The sequence below is a fragment of the Euprymna scolopes genome, chromosome 6, assembly GCF_053919585.1.
Source record: "Euprymna scolopes isolate OS-2025 chromosome 6, ASM5391958v1, whole genome shotgun sequence".
NCBI classification, from domain to species: Eukaryota; Metazoa; Mollusca; class Cephalopoda; order Sepiida; family Sepiolidae; genus Euprymna; species Euprymna scolopes.
In genome coordinates, this window is record NC_136487.1 from 75,916,882 (window position 1) to 75,933,906 (window position 17,025).

General features: G+C 34.5%; 1 protein-coding gene across 1 annotated transcript in view; it reads left to right on the plus strand.

The window, feature by feature from the left end:
- The first annotated feature begins 436 nt into the window (after window positions 1-436).
- Window positions 437-17,025, plus strand: part of LOC145277714 (uncharacterized) — a 17,181-nt gene continuing 592 nt past the window's right edge. The window contains exon 1 of the mRNA XM_080129412.1: window positions 437-17,025. This exon is cut by the window's right edge and continues 592 nt beyond it. Coding sequence (XP_079985538.1) covers window positions 1,213-4,215 — 3,003 coding nt within the window. The 5' untranslated portion in view covers window positions 437-1,212 and the 3' untranslated portion in view covers window positions 4,216-17,025.

Sequence of the window (17,025 nt, forward strand, 5' to 3'; positions counted from 1 at the left end):
ACACAAAATGTGGTCGCACAATGAAAGATTTAATTTCTGTCGTCATTTCGAATTTTTATAAAATGTTATTTTTTTAAAATGTTTTCTGTAAATAAATGAGTCCAAATTTACCTTGCTCAATTTTTTTTATTCACTCGGGTGGCAAGAAGGATTATGTTATGTTTATTGTTTACCTGTAGGTTTTGATTGCTAAATAGTTTCTAAAAAAAAACCTTTTAAAAAACCGCTTTAACCTTTGTTTTCTCAGTCACGGTTCTTCCCGCTTCCTTTTCGTCGCCTTCCTCCTTCTCGCTCTCTAACTTTTACTCTTTCTTTCCTTATTTCTCTATTCTTTCGCTCTATAATAATTTACTCTATCAACAGGTGCTTTTTCCTCCTCCAAACTTTCCCGCCCCCTCTTTAAACTTTGCCTCTCTCTTTCCTATTCCTATAAACCCACCAGCACGTTCGCCAATTCTCGTACATTTCCGTAAACACCACAACTCGACACACGCAAAAAAAAAAAAAAAAAAAAAATCCGTGCAAACGGTGACGTCAGGGTTAGAGAGTATCAACATTAATAATATTAATAAGGTTGCAGAAAGCAGACGAACATTTTATTAATTTATCGAAATATATCAGAAAAAAAAGGAAAAGCATTAATTTTCGTTAGTTTATTTGATTCCAAGTAGAAGGAGACTAGTCACAGAGTTTTAGTCCCCTGTTTTTGTCTTAGATGTTTGTCTCACAGTTTGGTTCGAGATTAAAATCATCATGATCATAGATGTAAGCAATACAGCAGCCGTGTAGTGAGCTTAGTCGTCTTGTTGCAGTCAACCTGCTTGCTTGCGACTGCTATATCAGGGTAGCACGGACTGAGCTTTTCCTATGGCAAAATATCATTTCCACTCGGACATTTACCCTCGTACCTCATACCAGACACGAGGATAGCCAAGCGGGAACTTACCTGACCCTTTCCGAGGTAAGATTTACCTGGTATTAGCTAAAAAAGAAGAAAAAAAAAAAACGACACCCATGTCCAAAAGGAAAACGTAATATAACGCTCATCTGTCAGTTTCTGTGGATATTTCTACATACATTTTCTATTTCTCTGTTTTCTTTTATTCCACTTTGAAATAACCTTGATTCTTACATCTACACGTGTCTGTTTTCACGTATCGCCCGCCTCCGAACCCTTGTCCTTAACCCCTGCTTTGCCTGTCTCAGCAGACAATGTCGGAGTCACCAGTTGACAACACGGAACCCTTTCTAAGTTTTTCGAACCCGAACTATCAGTTCGAAGATCGCCTCAACAGTAACATCGGCAATTTATTGTCGAGCACAACGACTAGCAGCGGGCCCGGTAACAACCTCGGCTCCCTGGAACACACCAACAGCGGAAACCTCAAGGACCAACTAATTTCAAGTCACCACCAAGGGGACATACTCGACCAGAACGGTACCTCTACGACCCTTAACGGCACTACAGGGATCTCTTCCTCGTCTTTCATCAACGACGATCTCGACCTGGACATTCACCATTTGTCGTTCTCAACGTCCGCACAGTTCAACCTGGACGAAGAAAAAGAAAACATCGGCCTGTGCGCTGAGGATAGACGCAATTACGACAGGCCTATTCACCTGGACCGTGTGGATCCCTTGCAACAACATTACAATACGCTGCCGCTTGCGATCAAACAACGGAAGAGGTACGCCCAACTTGACCTTTCTTCAATGGGGATCGATTTGAGCCCGTCTGACGGCCACAACCCTCTGGCGGCTGGGCACGAACTCGGTCTCCTGATGTCCCCCTGTGATGGGCCGGAGGATGCAGTCAGCGATGATGACGACACCAGTGGTACCTACGAGCAGTTGGAGAAAGATCCGCTCCTAGTTTATAAGGATGACGACGACGACGATGATGACGACGACGACGATGATGATGACGACGACGATGATGACGACGACGACGATGATGATGAGGATGATGAAGAAGGCATGGGTGTGTATGAATTAGACGATGAAGACGATGAGGAGATCGGCTTCCCGGAACAGGATGATTACGATGATGAAGACGATGAAGAAGAGGACAATAGATTGAACGAAGATGAGAGGCGCCGGAAAAATATCAAAGAAAATCTTAGTATTTGCATGCAGCAAGCGGCAATTGTCGGCATGACAACAGCAGGTGGTATCGGGTGCAATCGCGACGTGAACACCCTTTCAGAAGATAAGCCCCGCACTTTTCTTGAATATTACTCCCTCTTAGAGGCCAAGGCGCGTGAACGCCAGGAACAGGATGACATCAACGAGGCCGATCTGTTGGACGACACAGATGTAAACATCCTCCACAAAGGCGATCCTTGTTATAGTCAGGAGGAAGATGAGGATGAAGTTGATGAGGATGAAGAATATGAGAATACCAAGTTGATCTCGTTTGAAAAGTCCAACAATCTGAAAAATGAGCAGTATATCAACTCTCCGGATTCTCACGACAGCGGCATCCAGCCCGACACGCGTTTGGACGAGAACATCTTGAACATTCCATCAGAAATTACCCGCATCCCTTCAGGTGAACGAGACAGGTACGAGAAGTTTAATGACGACAAACTTGGCCTTGATGACTGCAATGACATCGAAGAGGATGATGGAGTTCATGCAGTGGACGATGATGTAGATGAGGTCAACAGTGTTAAAGATATTGAAGATGAGGAAGAAGATGAGGAGGAAGAAGAAGATGATGATCTTGATGATGAAGATGATGATCAGAACTCTGTGGAGGAAAATAACTCCGAGACCCTTACCGATGATAAACTGGACTCTGAGGAGAACACCCCCATTGAACAGCTACCCCATGGCTGGGAGAGACACGAAGATGAAGATGGACCATATTATTGGCATATCCAAAGTGGGACAATCCAGAGGTCTCCTCCACCTCCGCCTTCTCCTGGTCAGCTAGAAAGCAAGAGATCTAATTCTAGTGACAGTAGCCAGGCATCAGCACCGAGCTCGGTGCCATCCAGCCCTAACAGCACCAGTTCAAATACAGAGGAACATCTGCAGGCCTTTGAAAGCCATGTGCTAAAATATGCAGCAAAATCCCTGCAGTCTCTTTGCTCCAGCACCGAGAAATCCCCTATACCTGTCAGAAAGTTCTCAAAGCATGAACCTGTGCGGTTCGCAGTCAGATCGTTCGGCTGGGTATGCATTGCCGATGATGACCTGAGTCCAGCTAAGAGCAGTAAAGCTGTAAATAAGTGTATCTTGGACCTTTCACTTGGACGTAATGACCTCAACGACGTCGTCGGCCGCTGGGGTGATGGGAAGGATCTATACATGGATCTTGATGACCACAGCCTACGTTTAGTGAGCCCGATTGACGAGACCATCTTAAATATTCAGCCCATCCATACCATCCGTGTGTGGGGCGTTGGACGCGACAATGGGCGAGATTTTGCTTACGTCTCTCGAGACAAGACTACCAGAAAGCACATGTGTCATGTGTTCCGCTGCGACACACCGGCCCGAGAGATTGCTAACACGCTCCGTGATATCTGCAAGCGGATCATGCTAGAACAGGGCCTTCAGCAGAACGCTAACATGAATCGACTCAACCGACCCACAGATCTTCCGAACCTGGAAGGCGGTGGAAATGGTGGTGGGCAGCCAAACGGCCAGAAGCTCACTTTCCAGAACCTCTACAACAACGCCTCGTTTCCGACTCCGATGGAAGAACCAAAGAAGGTGATCCGCTGCCATTACCTTGGCTTCAAGGAGGTATTTAAAGCCAGTGGCATGGACACGCTGAACAATGCTATTGATAGCTTGTACACAAAAGTTCCACCCGAGATGTGGGTGTTTGTCAATGTTGCTATTGCTCCCTCAACTATCACTATCTCCGAGCACAGCAACCCTGAGAAGAAGATTGATGAGTGCCGGGTTCGATTCCTGTCGTTTATGGGTATCGCCATGAGCAACATTAAGCTTTGCGCTTTCATCATGCACACAGCCGAGGACCAGTACTTTGCGCATGTGTTTCACTGCGAACCATCTGCGGGGCCCCTGTGTAAAACAATAGAGGCGGCTTGCAAGCTGAGATATCAGAAATGCCTTGATGCTCACCCCCAGACTCTGACGTCACAAAACTCCCAGAACAAGAGTCTGGGTGCCAGCATTCGAAAAGGTGTCAAATCTATTGTCAGTTCCATCTCCCACAAGTACAGGCCTCCCAAGTGACGCTCCCTGTTGTGCCACCCTCACACACTTTGAATGGACAGGTGCCATAGTAAAAAGGTGGACTCTCTCATCGCAGTAATTTCTCTGACTTGACATTTAATGAAGCTTGTTGGATATTCCGAAAGAAAACAGGATTTTCTTTTTTCCTTCTTTTGTGACTTTTGGAACAATATTTAAAAAAAAAACTTATATGGATATAAAAAAAATTTTTAAAAAATGTCATTTTTACAACAACAACAAAATTGGATTTAGAGCCTGCAGTAGACAATGTTTTATTTTATTTATTTATTTTTTTTTTAATTTATTTAATTATTTCACTCTTTTTTTTTTTTTTAGATACAAAAAAGAATGGAAGAAAAATTTTGGATTTAGTAAAAAAATTTACACTATAACTTCCAAAACTCACTTCTATCTTGGAGAAAAAAAATCTCGGTAAAAAAATAAAATTAAGAGAATGTATTATCTTAAAAAAAAAAAGGGGGGGGGGACATCTCCTTGTGTTGTCTATACAAGCACTAGTATTTATAGGATTTTGAAGAAAAAAAACAATACATCCCTAAAAGAGTTGCAATTATTTATTCAATTTAATTTTTAAAAAATCCCAAGAAAGGAACCAATACACCATTAGGGGTGGAAACAAAAAAAAGAGAGGTAATAGATATGACTCATCTAAAAAAAAAAAAAAAAAAATGAACATATGTATTTATTCCTATCTTATCTTTTATTTTTTTTTAATTTAAATTTTATTCCACAAAATCTTTCCTAACAAAGGCTTACAGCTGGAACCGAACAATGTGCAAATGACACGACAGTGTACACCTCTCTCAAAAAGGATATTGTCAATGACAACCCATACTTGATCAGAAACACCATCTTCAACTAATTGAGTTTGTGATTTATTATACCTTCAGTTTATCTTCGACCATTGAACTCTATTTTTTTTTTTTTTTTTTTCGACTTGACCAAATTGGTGCCCGGGAACATTGCCAGAATGATTGCTGATATTTCTTCTTTTTTTTCTTGCAGTCACTCAAAATGGGCTCTGCTGCTTACCTTGATACAACTGATATATATATATATATATATATATATATATATATATATATATATATATATATATATATAAAACCTAGACGACAGCATTTATTATTATTATTAGCTTGCAGAATTGCTATCATTTTTCTGGGTTTATGTTTTCTTTTTTTGTTTTCTTTTTAATTTTTGTATTTTAGTTTGATTTCTTTACCAAATCAAAAAAACAAAAAACAAACAAAAACAGGGCAAAACCAAACATCTAAAAAACACAAACAAAAAATACAATCAATGTCTTAAAAATCCAGAATAACCATTTTGAATCCATAGAAATAAAAACAAAGAATATGTTCATATATATATAATAGAAACGCATAAAAATTGTTTTGCTGAGGAACACAAAAGAGCCACGATATTTGACATTTGTCATTTAACTTTAATTCAAATCAGAAGTTTCTGATCACCAATTTAAAGTTTTTTATTTATGACTTGAATTTTGTGAGTCAGTCATTAATTATAAATTTAAAAAAATAGCTGACATAGAACGAGAAAATAATTTAAGTTTTTTAGTGAATAGAAAATAAATTGGATTAAAGTTTAAAAGCAAATGTAAATTATTATGATTCATTTCGTGCTAAGTCAAATGAAAGCATTAATTTTCTCATGCGTCTCTGTCATATCAAAGAACACATGTTATTTTTTTCTTCTTTCTTCTTGCTGAAACTGACCAACAACACACTATCCCAATTTCTACTAAGGAGAATAATGCCTTTTTCAAATATCTTTGCCTTCATTCATTTAAATCCATTAATAATTTTACCCCCCCCCCAAAAAAAAATAGCCAAGCTTACATTCTGTCCATTTCTGACTGACAAGCTGAAAATGAAACAGAATTTATTCCATTTTGCTGATCACATTTCGAATTTCCTAAAATGTTAATTTCTAAAAAAAAAAAAAAATCTTAGTTTAGATATTTTTTTGTTCAATTTTTCCCCCCTAAGAATCCCACCAGTTTTTCTTTATATATAATAACATTTTTTAAAAAATAAAATTGATTGTTGCTCTTAAATGGTACTTTGATCGTCGGTTAAAATTGATCCTTAATTCAAATATTGAATGGCTGGCAGCCATGTTTGCATGATTATGAACTTAGTCAAGAGGATTCTGAAGCAAGAGCCCCTTCTTTAATTCAAATTTCTGCAACACTAAAACTTTGCAAGTGTAAAAAATGAAATTAAAATGTACCAAATATAATACAAAGTTGAAAAATGGTAGTTAAATATAATGGAACTTATTGATTCAAACATGGGGGCCAACAATTCAATTGAAAGTTCAGTTTTTTTTTGTTTTTTTTTTTACTTGAAACTGACAATTATAATTTTATTTCCGGATTAAAAATACAATTTAAGACTAACAATTAATTTGATTTGAAATTTGACTCGAATTTGGAAAATAAAAAAAGGAAATAAGATGGTTTCCTATTGTAAAAAATAAAATTTGACCTGTTTTTAATGACAGGCATGATATGTCCTGAACGCCTACCTGTTAATAAAATCATTTTTTGTTTGTGTGATGTTGATTCAACATCAAGAATAAAATTTAGCTTGTGCAAATATGAATTTGCAAATTTTGTCAAAAATTTCGTACTTAAGATTGAATGAAAAAAAAAGAAAAAAAAAAAATTACCAACAAAGAAAGCTTTTGCAAAAAAAAAAAAAAAAAAATGATGCAAAAAAAATCCAGTCTGTCTTCTTGCAGATATTTGGATTTGACATTTCTCTTTTAATTTTCAAAGAATTGCGTTTTTTGTTTTTAGCCTGGGAATCATTTGCCTGCTGATCTGTGTTTTTGTGTTCATAAGCTGGGAGGAATATTCACATGATCTTGCATTCAAGAAGGAAAATGATCCCCTGCTTTAAGCATTTTTGAATTTGATTTACGCTCCTAGAGTCGCTGGCAAATGTCAGTGATAACAAATCCTGGGTTAATGTTGTTTGGTTACTGATTTCGCTAATGAAAAAGAAAAATAAACAAAAAAAAAAAAAAAAAAAAACAACAGCAAAAACAAAAACACTATTTTGACTATGGCATCTTACACACATATATATGTGTGTGTGTGTGTGTAAACAATAGTATGCTAAATTCCATTGACAAAGTCTTTATTCATTTTATCTTACACTGAATTGTATTGAATTTCGGTAATTTGATAACTGTTTCAGTGTTTCACTGTTTCATGCATAAACAAACAACTGCAACTGCAATGAATATGTAATTACTAGTATCTTTCATTTATGCAGCTCATCAGAAGATGAAAGACGCTGGCAATTACATGTTTATTCTTGGTTGTTTGTGCACAAGACGGCCATTAAGTTACACTGAATTGTTTTGAATTTTGGTAAAATAAAATACTGGCCTCTGAAATTTAACATGTGATTGTTTACTTTGATTGAATGTTAACATTCGTTAAGCTTTACCTTGAATAGTTATGGTAAATTAATATCTCTCTCTCTATATCTATCTATCTATCTATCTATCTATCTATATATATATACACACACTCTTACACCCACATCTATATGTACACACCTATACCTATCCATATACACACACACGTATATATACATGGACTTTAACCCACATGTATGTATACACCTACATTCACATATATTCATACATCCACACACATGCATATATACACACTTGTACTCACTCACATATATGTATGCACCTACACACACACACACACAGCATGAAAATAAACAAAATTAAAACCACAAACAACATTCAGTAACAATTTTAATAACTCCAAGACAATCCAGCAGTCCACCAGCACCAAGTGAAAATAAAAATAAAACAAAAAAATAAATAAATAAAAAAAATATACTGATGTGACATTCCTATAAAAAAAAATCACTTTGCCATTAATTCATTCATTTTTTTTTTCTATCTTTAATAATAATCCATGTCTACTTCAGTTTTTTTTTGTGGATTTTACCTCATTTTCAAAATTGGAATTACCTTCCTTGGGACAAGGATTCGTGGACGGATTTAATATTACCATGGTAACAGTGTTTTTATTTTAGAATTGTGTTTTTCTTTCCTTTCTTCATATGTGTGGCTACTTTGAACTGCTTTACACTGAACATAAAGAAAAAAAAAATGGAAAAAATTACTCAATCAAAAAGATATTACCGACAAACACCAGCAATTTTGGACAAAATATATTTGATTTAAAAACATTGTTTTTTTTTTTAAATATTTTAATTGTTTTTGTTTTGTTGCTAATTTGTATTTATTATATGTGATCAATGTTTTTTTTTAATTTTTGTTTTTGATTGCTTATTCGTTTTATGATGATTTCTTTTGTTATTGATCGATCAGTATCATAGTTTGAATGGATCAGTGCTTGCTACTACACACATCTTCTGTTATCATTATTATTTTCACATAATAAAACAAGTTATTATTTTGGGGGTAGATGGGTGTTACTGTCTGTCATTAAAAATAGTTGTAGAACGTTCAGTTTAACCATATATTTTATTTACACCTCTTCTGTTTTAAATTGAGTCAAAAAATTGAGTCTCGTTACGTTAAGGAACACGAAGTCTGGTGATATATTAATGTTTACCCATCTCTACGGTAATTATTATTACGCATTTATTTATTTATTTTTTAAGACTTAAAGCGGTACCAATTTGAATGATGTATTTAGGACGTTAAAACATACACAATCAGAAAATGCTTTCAAACCCACCGTCTGCTTTTGTTTTCTTCGTGTACATTAATTAATAATTATAATTTTTTTTAAAGACAGATTTTCAGTTTCATTTCCACTTATTTAAACTCAACGTGCGTGGGAAAGAAAAGAAAAATTTGTTCTTAAAATTAACTCTAATGTACATGAATAAAGGCAGGCGTTGGATTTACGACCATCTTAGCGTCCCAAATTCATATTTAAAATTGGTAGCGCTCTAATACATTAGTAGCGGAAGTACATTTGTAAAATTAGTCCAAAAAAAATTATTTGGAGTTATCTACTCATGTGTGACCTATTTGCGTAAAAAAAAAATGAAGATAATATTTAAAGCTATAAGCTTTTAAAGTTCGCGTAAATATCGATTTGGAGCAAAGTAGCCATCTTTGTTTAGTCACTTGTTTACGTTAAGCAACAGCTCATAATCAACTTTACAGGCTTATGACTTTTAGTAAAAAGTTTTTTGTTTTTGTTTTAACGCAAATAGATCAATTTGCTTTATTTTATTTTTTTTAGTTGGTAAACTAAAAAAAATTGTTTTTGAGTAATTTTCCTATTGTATTTCCTTAAAAAAAAAATTATGTCGCTAATTGTAATGATTACCAAGTCTACTAAGTGACTAGTCAGATTCCTACAAAAGTATTGCCATGCATCAACCATTTTGATGATGAGTTTAACACCAAGAAGACGCAACAATTCTCAAAGCAAACAAACGAAAAAGCAGCCCATACTACGCAAAAAAAGCTTCCCCTTTTAATGTCTGTCTGAAATGCAAAATGGTATCAAGAATTTTATTGCTTAAGTTAGAGCTTCGAATCAAAACCTTTATAGTGAATAATGCATTCATTTTTATATTGATTTAAAAGAAATGTCTATTGCAAAGTTCGTAAAAGGCTGTTGAGTTACAATATTTAATATACGGCTTCAAAAATACAGCATTTATTCATGAGAGAGAGAGAGAGAGAGAGAGAGAGAGAGAGAGAGAGAGAGAGAGAGAGACTCGATTTGAGCGCTTCAAGTTCAACGTTATTTTAATTTTCTGAGCTTCTTCCCACCGTTCGCCTTTTTTTATATTGTGATTTAATGAAATTCTTTTTTTTTCTAATAGATTGCATTATTATTATTATTATTATTTGATATAATCAAAATATTAAACAAGGATGGTGCTTGTTTCTTTTTTTTTCTTGTCAATTTATCCTATCTGGCTGGTGTTGCATCTGAAACAGCATTGCACAAAAATGCATCAGCGTAATCTTTGTGCGCAGAAAGATAGACGACGACTACGACTGCTACTGTGAAAAGAATCAGATTCATTCAATCTATTTCTCCTCTATATAATAAGCAAGACAAGTGCGCATGCGCGTGTCAGTATGATGCTCAGCGAGAAGAAAGAGTTTTTCTTCAGGAAAATTTTACCCTTTGCCCCCCCCCACCCATGTGAAGAAGAAAAATAAAAATTTCGCTTTTTTTCTTTTTAAATTTCGTGCTATTACACGTCAGCACTCTGGAAAACATATGGAATGTTATTTTAAATATAATATTTATTAATAAAATATTATAGATTTTATTTAATATAATGTAAAACAATCACTTCCTGACCAGAAAGCGTTATTGATCCTCCGTTCTTGGCCACGTAGCGAAGAACAGAATGAGGAATCAATTTTTGTTTTGCATTTCCAAAATGGCGGCCAAAAAATGGTTATTCGTTCTGTCTAACATTATGTGGTCAAAAATTTAGTGATCGTTTTTGCGTTATATAATTATATAATAATGTAACCCCCCGCTCACCACTCTAAAGTTTGCAATAATTTAGACACACACACACACGCATGGGCATATATATATATATATAATAAAATTTAAAAAATCTCATTCAGTGTTGACGTATTATAGTATAGATATAAAAAAAGTAGAATCTCATTTTTATTTTTCTGTTGACAGGGTGGAGACAAAAAGTAATTTTTTCTTTTTCTTTTTAAAATCCGAATTCTAACTTACATAAACATAGGCTTGCAAGTTAGTAAAACTATTTGGATTGATGGATTTTTTTTTTTTTTTTTAAAGAAAGAAAAAAGAAAAACAACCCGAAAAGAGAGATCCTTATTATTAAAAGCAAAAAAATAAAAGCTGTTTTAGTCTAAACAGACATTCTATACACTGTGTGTGTGTGTGTGTGTGTGTGTGTGTTCAGGACTACATTCCAGTGCCCATGCCAAGATGATACCCAATGGAATGCTGACACTATTTCGAGAGATAATAATCTTTGAGATGCAAAAAAAAAAAAAAAAAAAATACTTTGTTTTTTTCTATTAGCCATTTTCCAGTTTTTACATTCTTAAGATGTTTTAGTTTTTAATTGTTTTCCGAGAGAAGATCACTGGCGGATGGTACTTTCGCTTTTAAGAATATATTATGAGTCAACATGGTTGGCTGCTATAACCAAGTTGATATATAGATAAACACACACGCACGCACGCATACAGACAGACGTTACTATTTTCTTTTTTGTTTATATATTCGTGTACATTTATATGAACATGTATGATTGCAGTTTACAGAGAATGTGCCAGCGTGTATTTATGTACATAAATATAGATGTGTATGCAAATATGTTCACTGTTATCTTCGAACACGGTTCTGTTTAGTTTGTAGCTAAATCCGAATTGTATTCATAGTTGTAGTAGTAGTACACACACACACACACACACACACACACACACACACAGAGTTGACAGTATACATAATATATTATTAGACAAAACAGAATACTCAAATTAAAAACTTTAATTGCCTCATCTGAATGACGTTTCGACCAACGAGGCCTTTCTCAGGGTATAGTCTGATTTTGAAAAAAAAAAAAAAAAAAAAAAAGTGAAACAAATCTGTCATTCTTCTTCTTCTTCTTCTTCTTCTTCTTCTTCATCTCATTTAACGTCACTTTTCCCTTGTTCAGGGGTCCGGCATTGTCACAAGATAAATCTCCAGTTTACACTGTTCAGCGGGTCAAGTGTCTCTAGATTCCGCTCTATACAATCACTTGTCTAATCACTTGCTTCCAGCCAACCTTCGTACGATTTAAGTCATCCATGCTTCAACAGTGGTTAATTCAGGAAGACGAACGAATTAGTTAGTAAAATGGATTTGTATAAATCAACATGGCGTGACTTCTTAACTGGCTAAATTCTGTCGTTGGCATTGGTTTTTCTCGATTCTTCCCAGAATCAGGTACTTACAGAAGAGACCAGGTGAAGGTTGCCAACATCCATAAGTGAAAATAGTGCTATGGAACCGGCACTCAGAACGTCACTCGCATCACCATCGATTTCACTACCTCCACCTTCTTTTTGAGATAATCATTACTTATGATAAATGGTATGAATCAATTTTTCAATAATTAAAAATGTTTTTTTTTTTTCTAAAAGTAGACAAATAAGCCTTTTTATGATCATCAAGAGACGATATATCCCCAAGTTTGAGGCCCATATCTCCGCCAATTACATCAAACATTGCACCCATATCTGGCTCATCTCCACATAAAAACCGGCCTTGTGTCGCATCTAGTCCTCGTGGGAGGCAGATAAATAGATAACAAACTAAAAACACAAAGCACTCCTATTTTTAAGGCCAGTTTTTATGACGTCATATTTCTTTGTATCATTTTACGATTTAAATAAAAGCTTGCACTTGCATCCAAAAGCAAAGTGTATCTGTTTTGATACTATACTTCATCTTTTCTCTCTTTGATCAGTGACAAAGAAATCCTCCTAGACTGAGGCAGTTTTTTTTTTTTGTCCTCAATCGAGAATGCCTCATTTTAGGAAGCTGGATTGTCCTCATTAAAAAACCTACCTCTTATCTAAACTTTGCTCTCGTGGGGAGGCAATAAATAAGTATGACAAAATATTTCTTCTTACTTCATATATTGGCTCACAACACTCATCAATCATGCTATACCCAGAAGATGATTTTATTGGACGAAACGTCGAGTACATGAACCAATGAAAAAAAAGTTTTAACAATTTAAATATTTTCTTATCTTTTTTTTCTTTTTTTTTTTTTGTCGGATCCAATCCAATCTTAATTTTAATGCATTGTCTATCACAAGATGTTTTTCGCATATGCAGACACATAGAATAGCTATGTTGCTCTATTTTTTATCTACAGAACATTAACAACATCTATTGTAATATATATCTACATACATACAGTATCTACATACCTTCATTTTCATGTTTCGCTATAAACTTAGTTTTTGTATGCATTATGTATAGAATAATTGTATTTTCTCTTTTCGAGTCAACTATTTAGTTACTTTCATATATATATATATATATAATACATTATTGGCTACATATGTGCATACATGTTTCAGCTGCAATCTCATTCAAAATCTAGTTTCCTGAAGTCTTCATACCTAAGCTTAGTTTCAGTTGATAAATAGGCCTGAGGAAGTTGAATTTCGAACAAGATCACAACTGAAACATGTGTGCACATATGTAGCCAATAATATTTGAAATCCATAAAAAAATTTAATGCTATATACAGCTCTACCTGTTATTGAGAACTATTTTATAAACACTGGAGTTTCATTGGATTAACATTTAAAAACAACTAAAAATACAATCACACACACACACACACACTCATATAAGGCTGTATTTAGCTCACATGACGTTTTGGTGCACATCTCTAGCTTCGTCAGATATGTAAAAAGCCTAAAGAATATTTTGTGGGCGTGGATTGGAGAAAACATGTTACAGTATAAAAAAAGGTGGAAAGAAAGAGGGTTATGCCAAAAGAACAAGCCGTGCGTGCATGGTCCCCCTCTGGTGCTGCATGTGAGATGGTGCCACAAAAAATAGTGGAGAAATGATGAATGTGAGAAGTGCGAAGGTCTAACCCAACACAATTATGCCTGTATTACATTTGCATACTTTCTCCATATATCTTGGTATGAAAACCACTATATAGACATACAAATTTTTTTTTTCTTTTTTTTTTTTTCAAATGTTTTTGAGAAATATGTAAAAAAGAGCCCCAAAAAGGGTTGTCTTTTTTAGCCTTAAATGTTCCCGACTGATGCGAAGCAGAATTTTGCCTGGGTCACCCATACTGAATTTATATTAAGAACAATGGCCTCCACATTTTGGTCAAGTTTCAGGAAAATCTAATAGATGGATCAAACGCTATGAGGCAAAAAGTGTCATTTTGGGATATTTTTGACTTCTTTTGAGCCCCTGGGTACGCAGAATCCCAGAGTACATGAATAACAGTGCAGTTTCAGGCCTTAACACATGTATATTATAATTGACCACCATGAAAAACCACTATATAGTTAGACATATCAAGTTTTTGTTGAGAAATATGAAAAAAGAGCCACAAAAAGGGGCATTGTTAGCACTAAATATCCTTGGGGACGCGGACCAGAATTTTGCCAGGGTCACCCATACTGGATTTATATTAATAACAATGGGCTCCACATTTTCCCCAAGTTTAAAAAAAAAATCTAATAAATCGATTAAAAATTATGGGGCAAAACGTGTCATTTTTTGCCATTTCTGACCTCTTTTGAGCCTCTGGGGATGCAACAGGAATATTTTTTTACTGTGTACATCTATTTAATGAAATACAATTTGTGGCAAACTTTCAGGAAAAACTAAAGGACAGATATCTGGCAATCGTCCGGACTAACGGACAGACACACGGACGCCACTGAAAACATAGGTCCCTCTTCGATAAATCTGGGGACCCCCATCCCCTAATAGGAAATACATGTAGTAGTAAGAGGGAAAGAGAGGTGGGGTAGAAAACGGTACGCAGAATAACATGAGATAGAAAAACGAGACACTTTTGATTTTATTTCTGCAAACATAAAAATAGTAAGAATAAGTAGTCAGCATGATGTTTTATTTCCCCTCCCCCGTAGCATGTCATTTATTTTATCTATCTCCACTCCAGGAGATTAGACACAAGGTAATAATGTGGGTTTTGGTGAAAGAGTTTCTGTAGAACGAACTGGATTCGAACCTGGCACACTCAGTCAGTTTCATTAACCACAGCTATCGTTATGCCGCCCTCCTACACACTCTCTCTCAATCTCTTTCTCTTTTACTCTTTTGTTCATATTATTATTATTATTATTATTATTGTTCATATTGTAAGTTTCCACTAACAGCCCCCCCCCTCTCTCTCTAATATATATATAAATATTACTAATGAATCGTCAATTATCAAGACTGAAAAAATCACTCAAAAACAAGGGGTCAGTTGAATGATAATTAATGGTATAAAGATGATTGGACTCTACACTTACCACCCTCTACAAGCAACAGTCGACTGAGAAAACAGCAATTATTTCCCCTTTGTCAGGAACATCGTTCATGGAACGTGAGGACTAAAAGACAGCATAGGGAAGAAGTGAGAGTTAACGAGATTGTTGAAAGTAAACTCAAGATTCACTTTCTACTCTGAGATTTATTTATATTGTGATGTGTTCTTTTCGGAATCAACACTATCAATTCCTGGGCTTTTTACATATCGAAAGAAGGTATACATTTTAACGAAACATCCCATAAATTGAAAAAGGTCTATTTCAGATATGAATTTCTAATTATATAAATATATAGCTGTGTGCACTTATATATATATATATATATATATATATATATATATATATATATATATATATATTACAAACGTCCAGATCAGCATAGTATCTTAGGTTTCAAGCTGGAAGAACTTTAGTTTTAATTATAAATTGTTCACTGACTTTCTTCAGCCATATTTAATCTAAATCACTCACTGCTTGCTCTTTAGATATGGCCAAAGAATGCCAGTATGAGATTTATGACTGAGTCCGTCTCTCAGCTTGAAACCTAAGGTATCACGTTGGCCTAAATTTCTGTAATAAATATTGCATTCTTATTATTAAATAATGGACCACTTTGTTGGATTTTCTTTTACCAAATGAAACTCAGAAGTATATATAATTATATATAAGATTTTATATACCTATTTTCTATTTATTTTCTTCAACAGTGCTCAATATGTCAGTTGAGCTAAGTAGTAAGTTTTGAAAATATATATGGCAATTAAGCTACACTGAATTTTCTGTGTTTCATCCTTGTAAGGATTCGTCAGGCAATATCTGTGTAGCTTAATTTCCATATATATTTCAAAATTATATATATAAATATGTATATATATTTATATCCATATGCATTTCCAAATTATATATATATTTATATCCATATGTATTTCAAAATCTCATATATATATATATATATATATATATATATATATATATATATATGAAAGTAGAGTTAATTTATGTTCATATTATTCAAACACTTCAGATGTATTTGTCTCGTGATATAGCTTTAATCTCAGGATTTTCATGTATTTCTATTATTTCTCTACGTTTTTGATATAATCTTCATAATTTAGTTGTAGCTTGTTTATACGGCACCTATTCTAATTAAAGTAGTTTTTCTTTCTTTCTCAAACCGTTAACTGGTGCGTTTTAAGTATTTTAGCAGCACCCATCTCCTCTCAGGCAATTTTATTTGTCTTTTAGATAAAAAGAACCCACTCTATTTCTAGTCTTGTCTATGACAATTCTTAAATTATGGGTCTTTTATACGACAAGGGCGCATGAAAAAAAAAAACAAAAACGGTTTTATCATTACGTTTGAAGACCAAAAATGAACCGAAAATACTTGGATTCTCTTTTTTTTTGCCTTTTAACTTTGATTCAAGCTTGAAACTGCTTTAAATTCGGCTGCTTAAAGGCCTCAAAACTATTTTCGAATTTCGAAGTTTCACGAGAGTAGAACACAAGTTATCCATTTTAATCTATTCTTAATAGGTTAAAAAAATGGATTAAATTGTACCTATGCCTCTCCCCCCCCTCTCTCACACAGTCAGCGGAAAAATAAAAATGAGATTCTATATTTTTTTCAACACCCTCAAAATACCTGGAAAAAAGAAAAATATTTTAGAATTTTGAAAGGAGGTTCATTTTA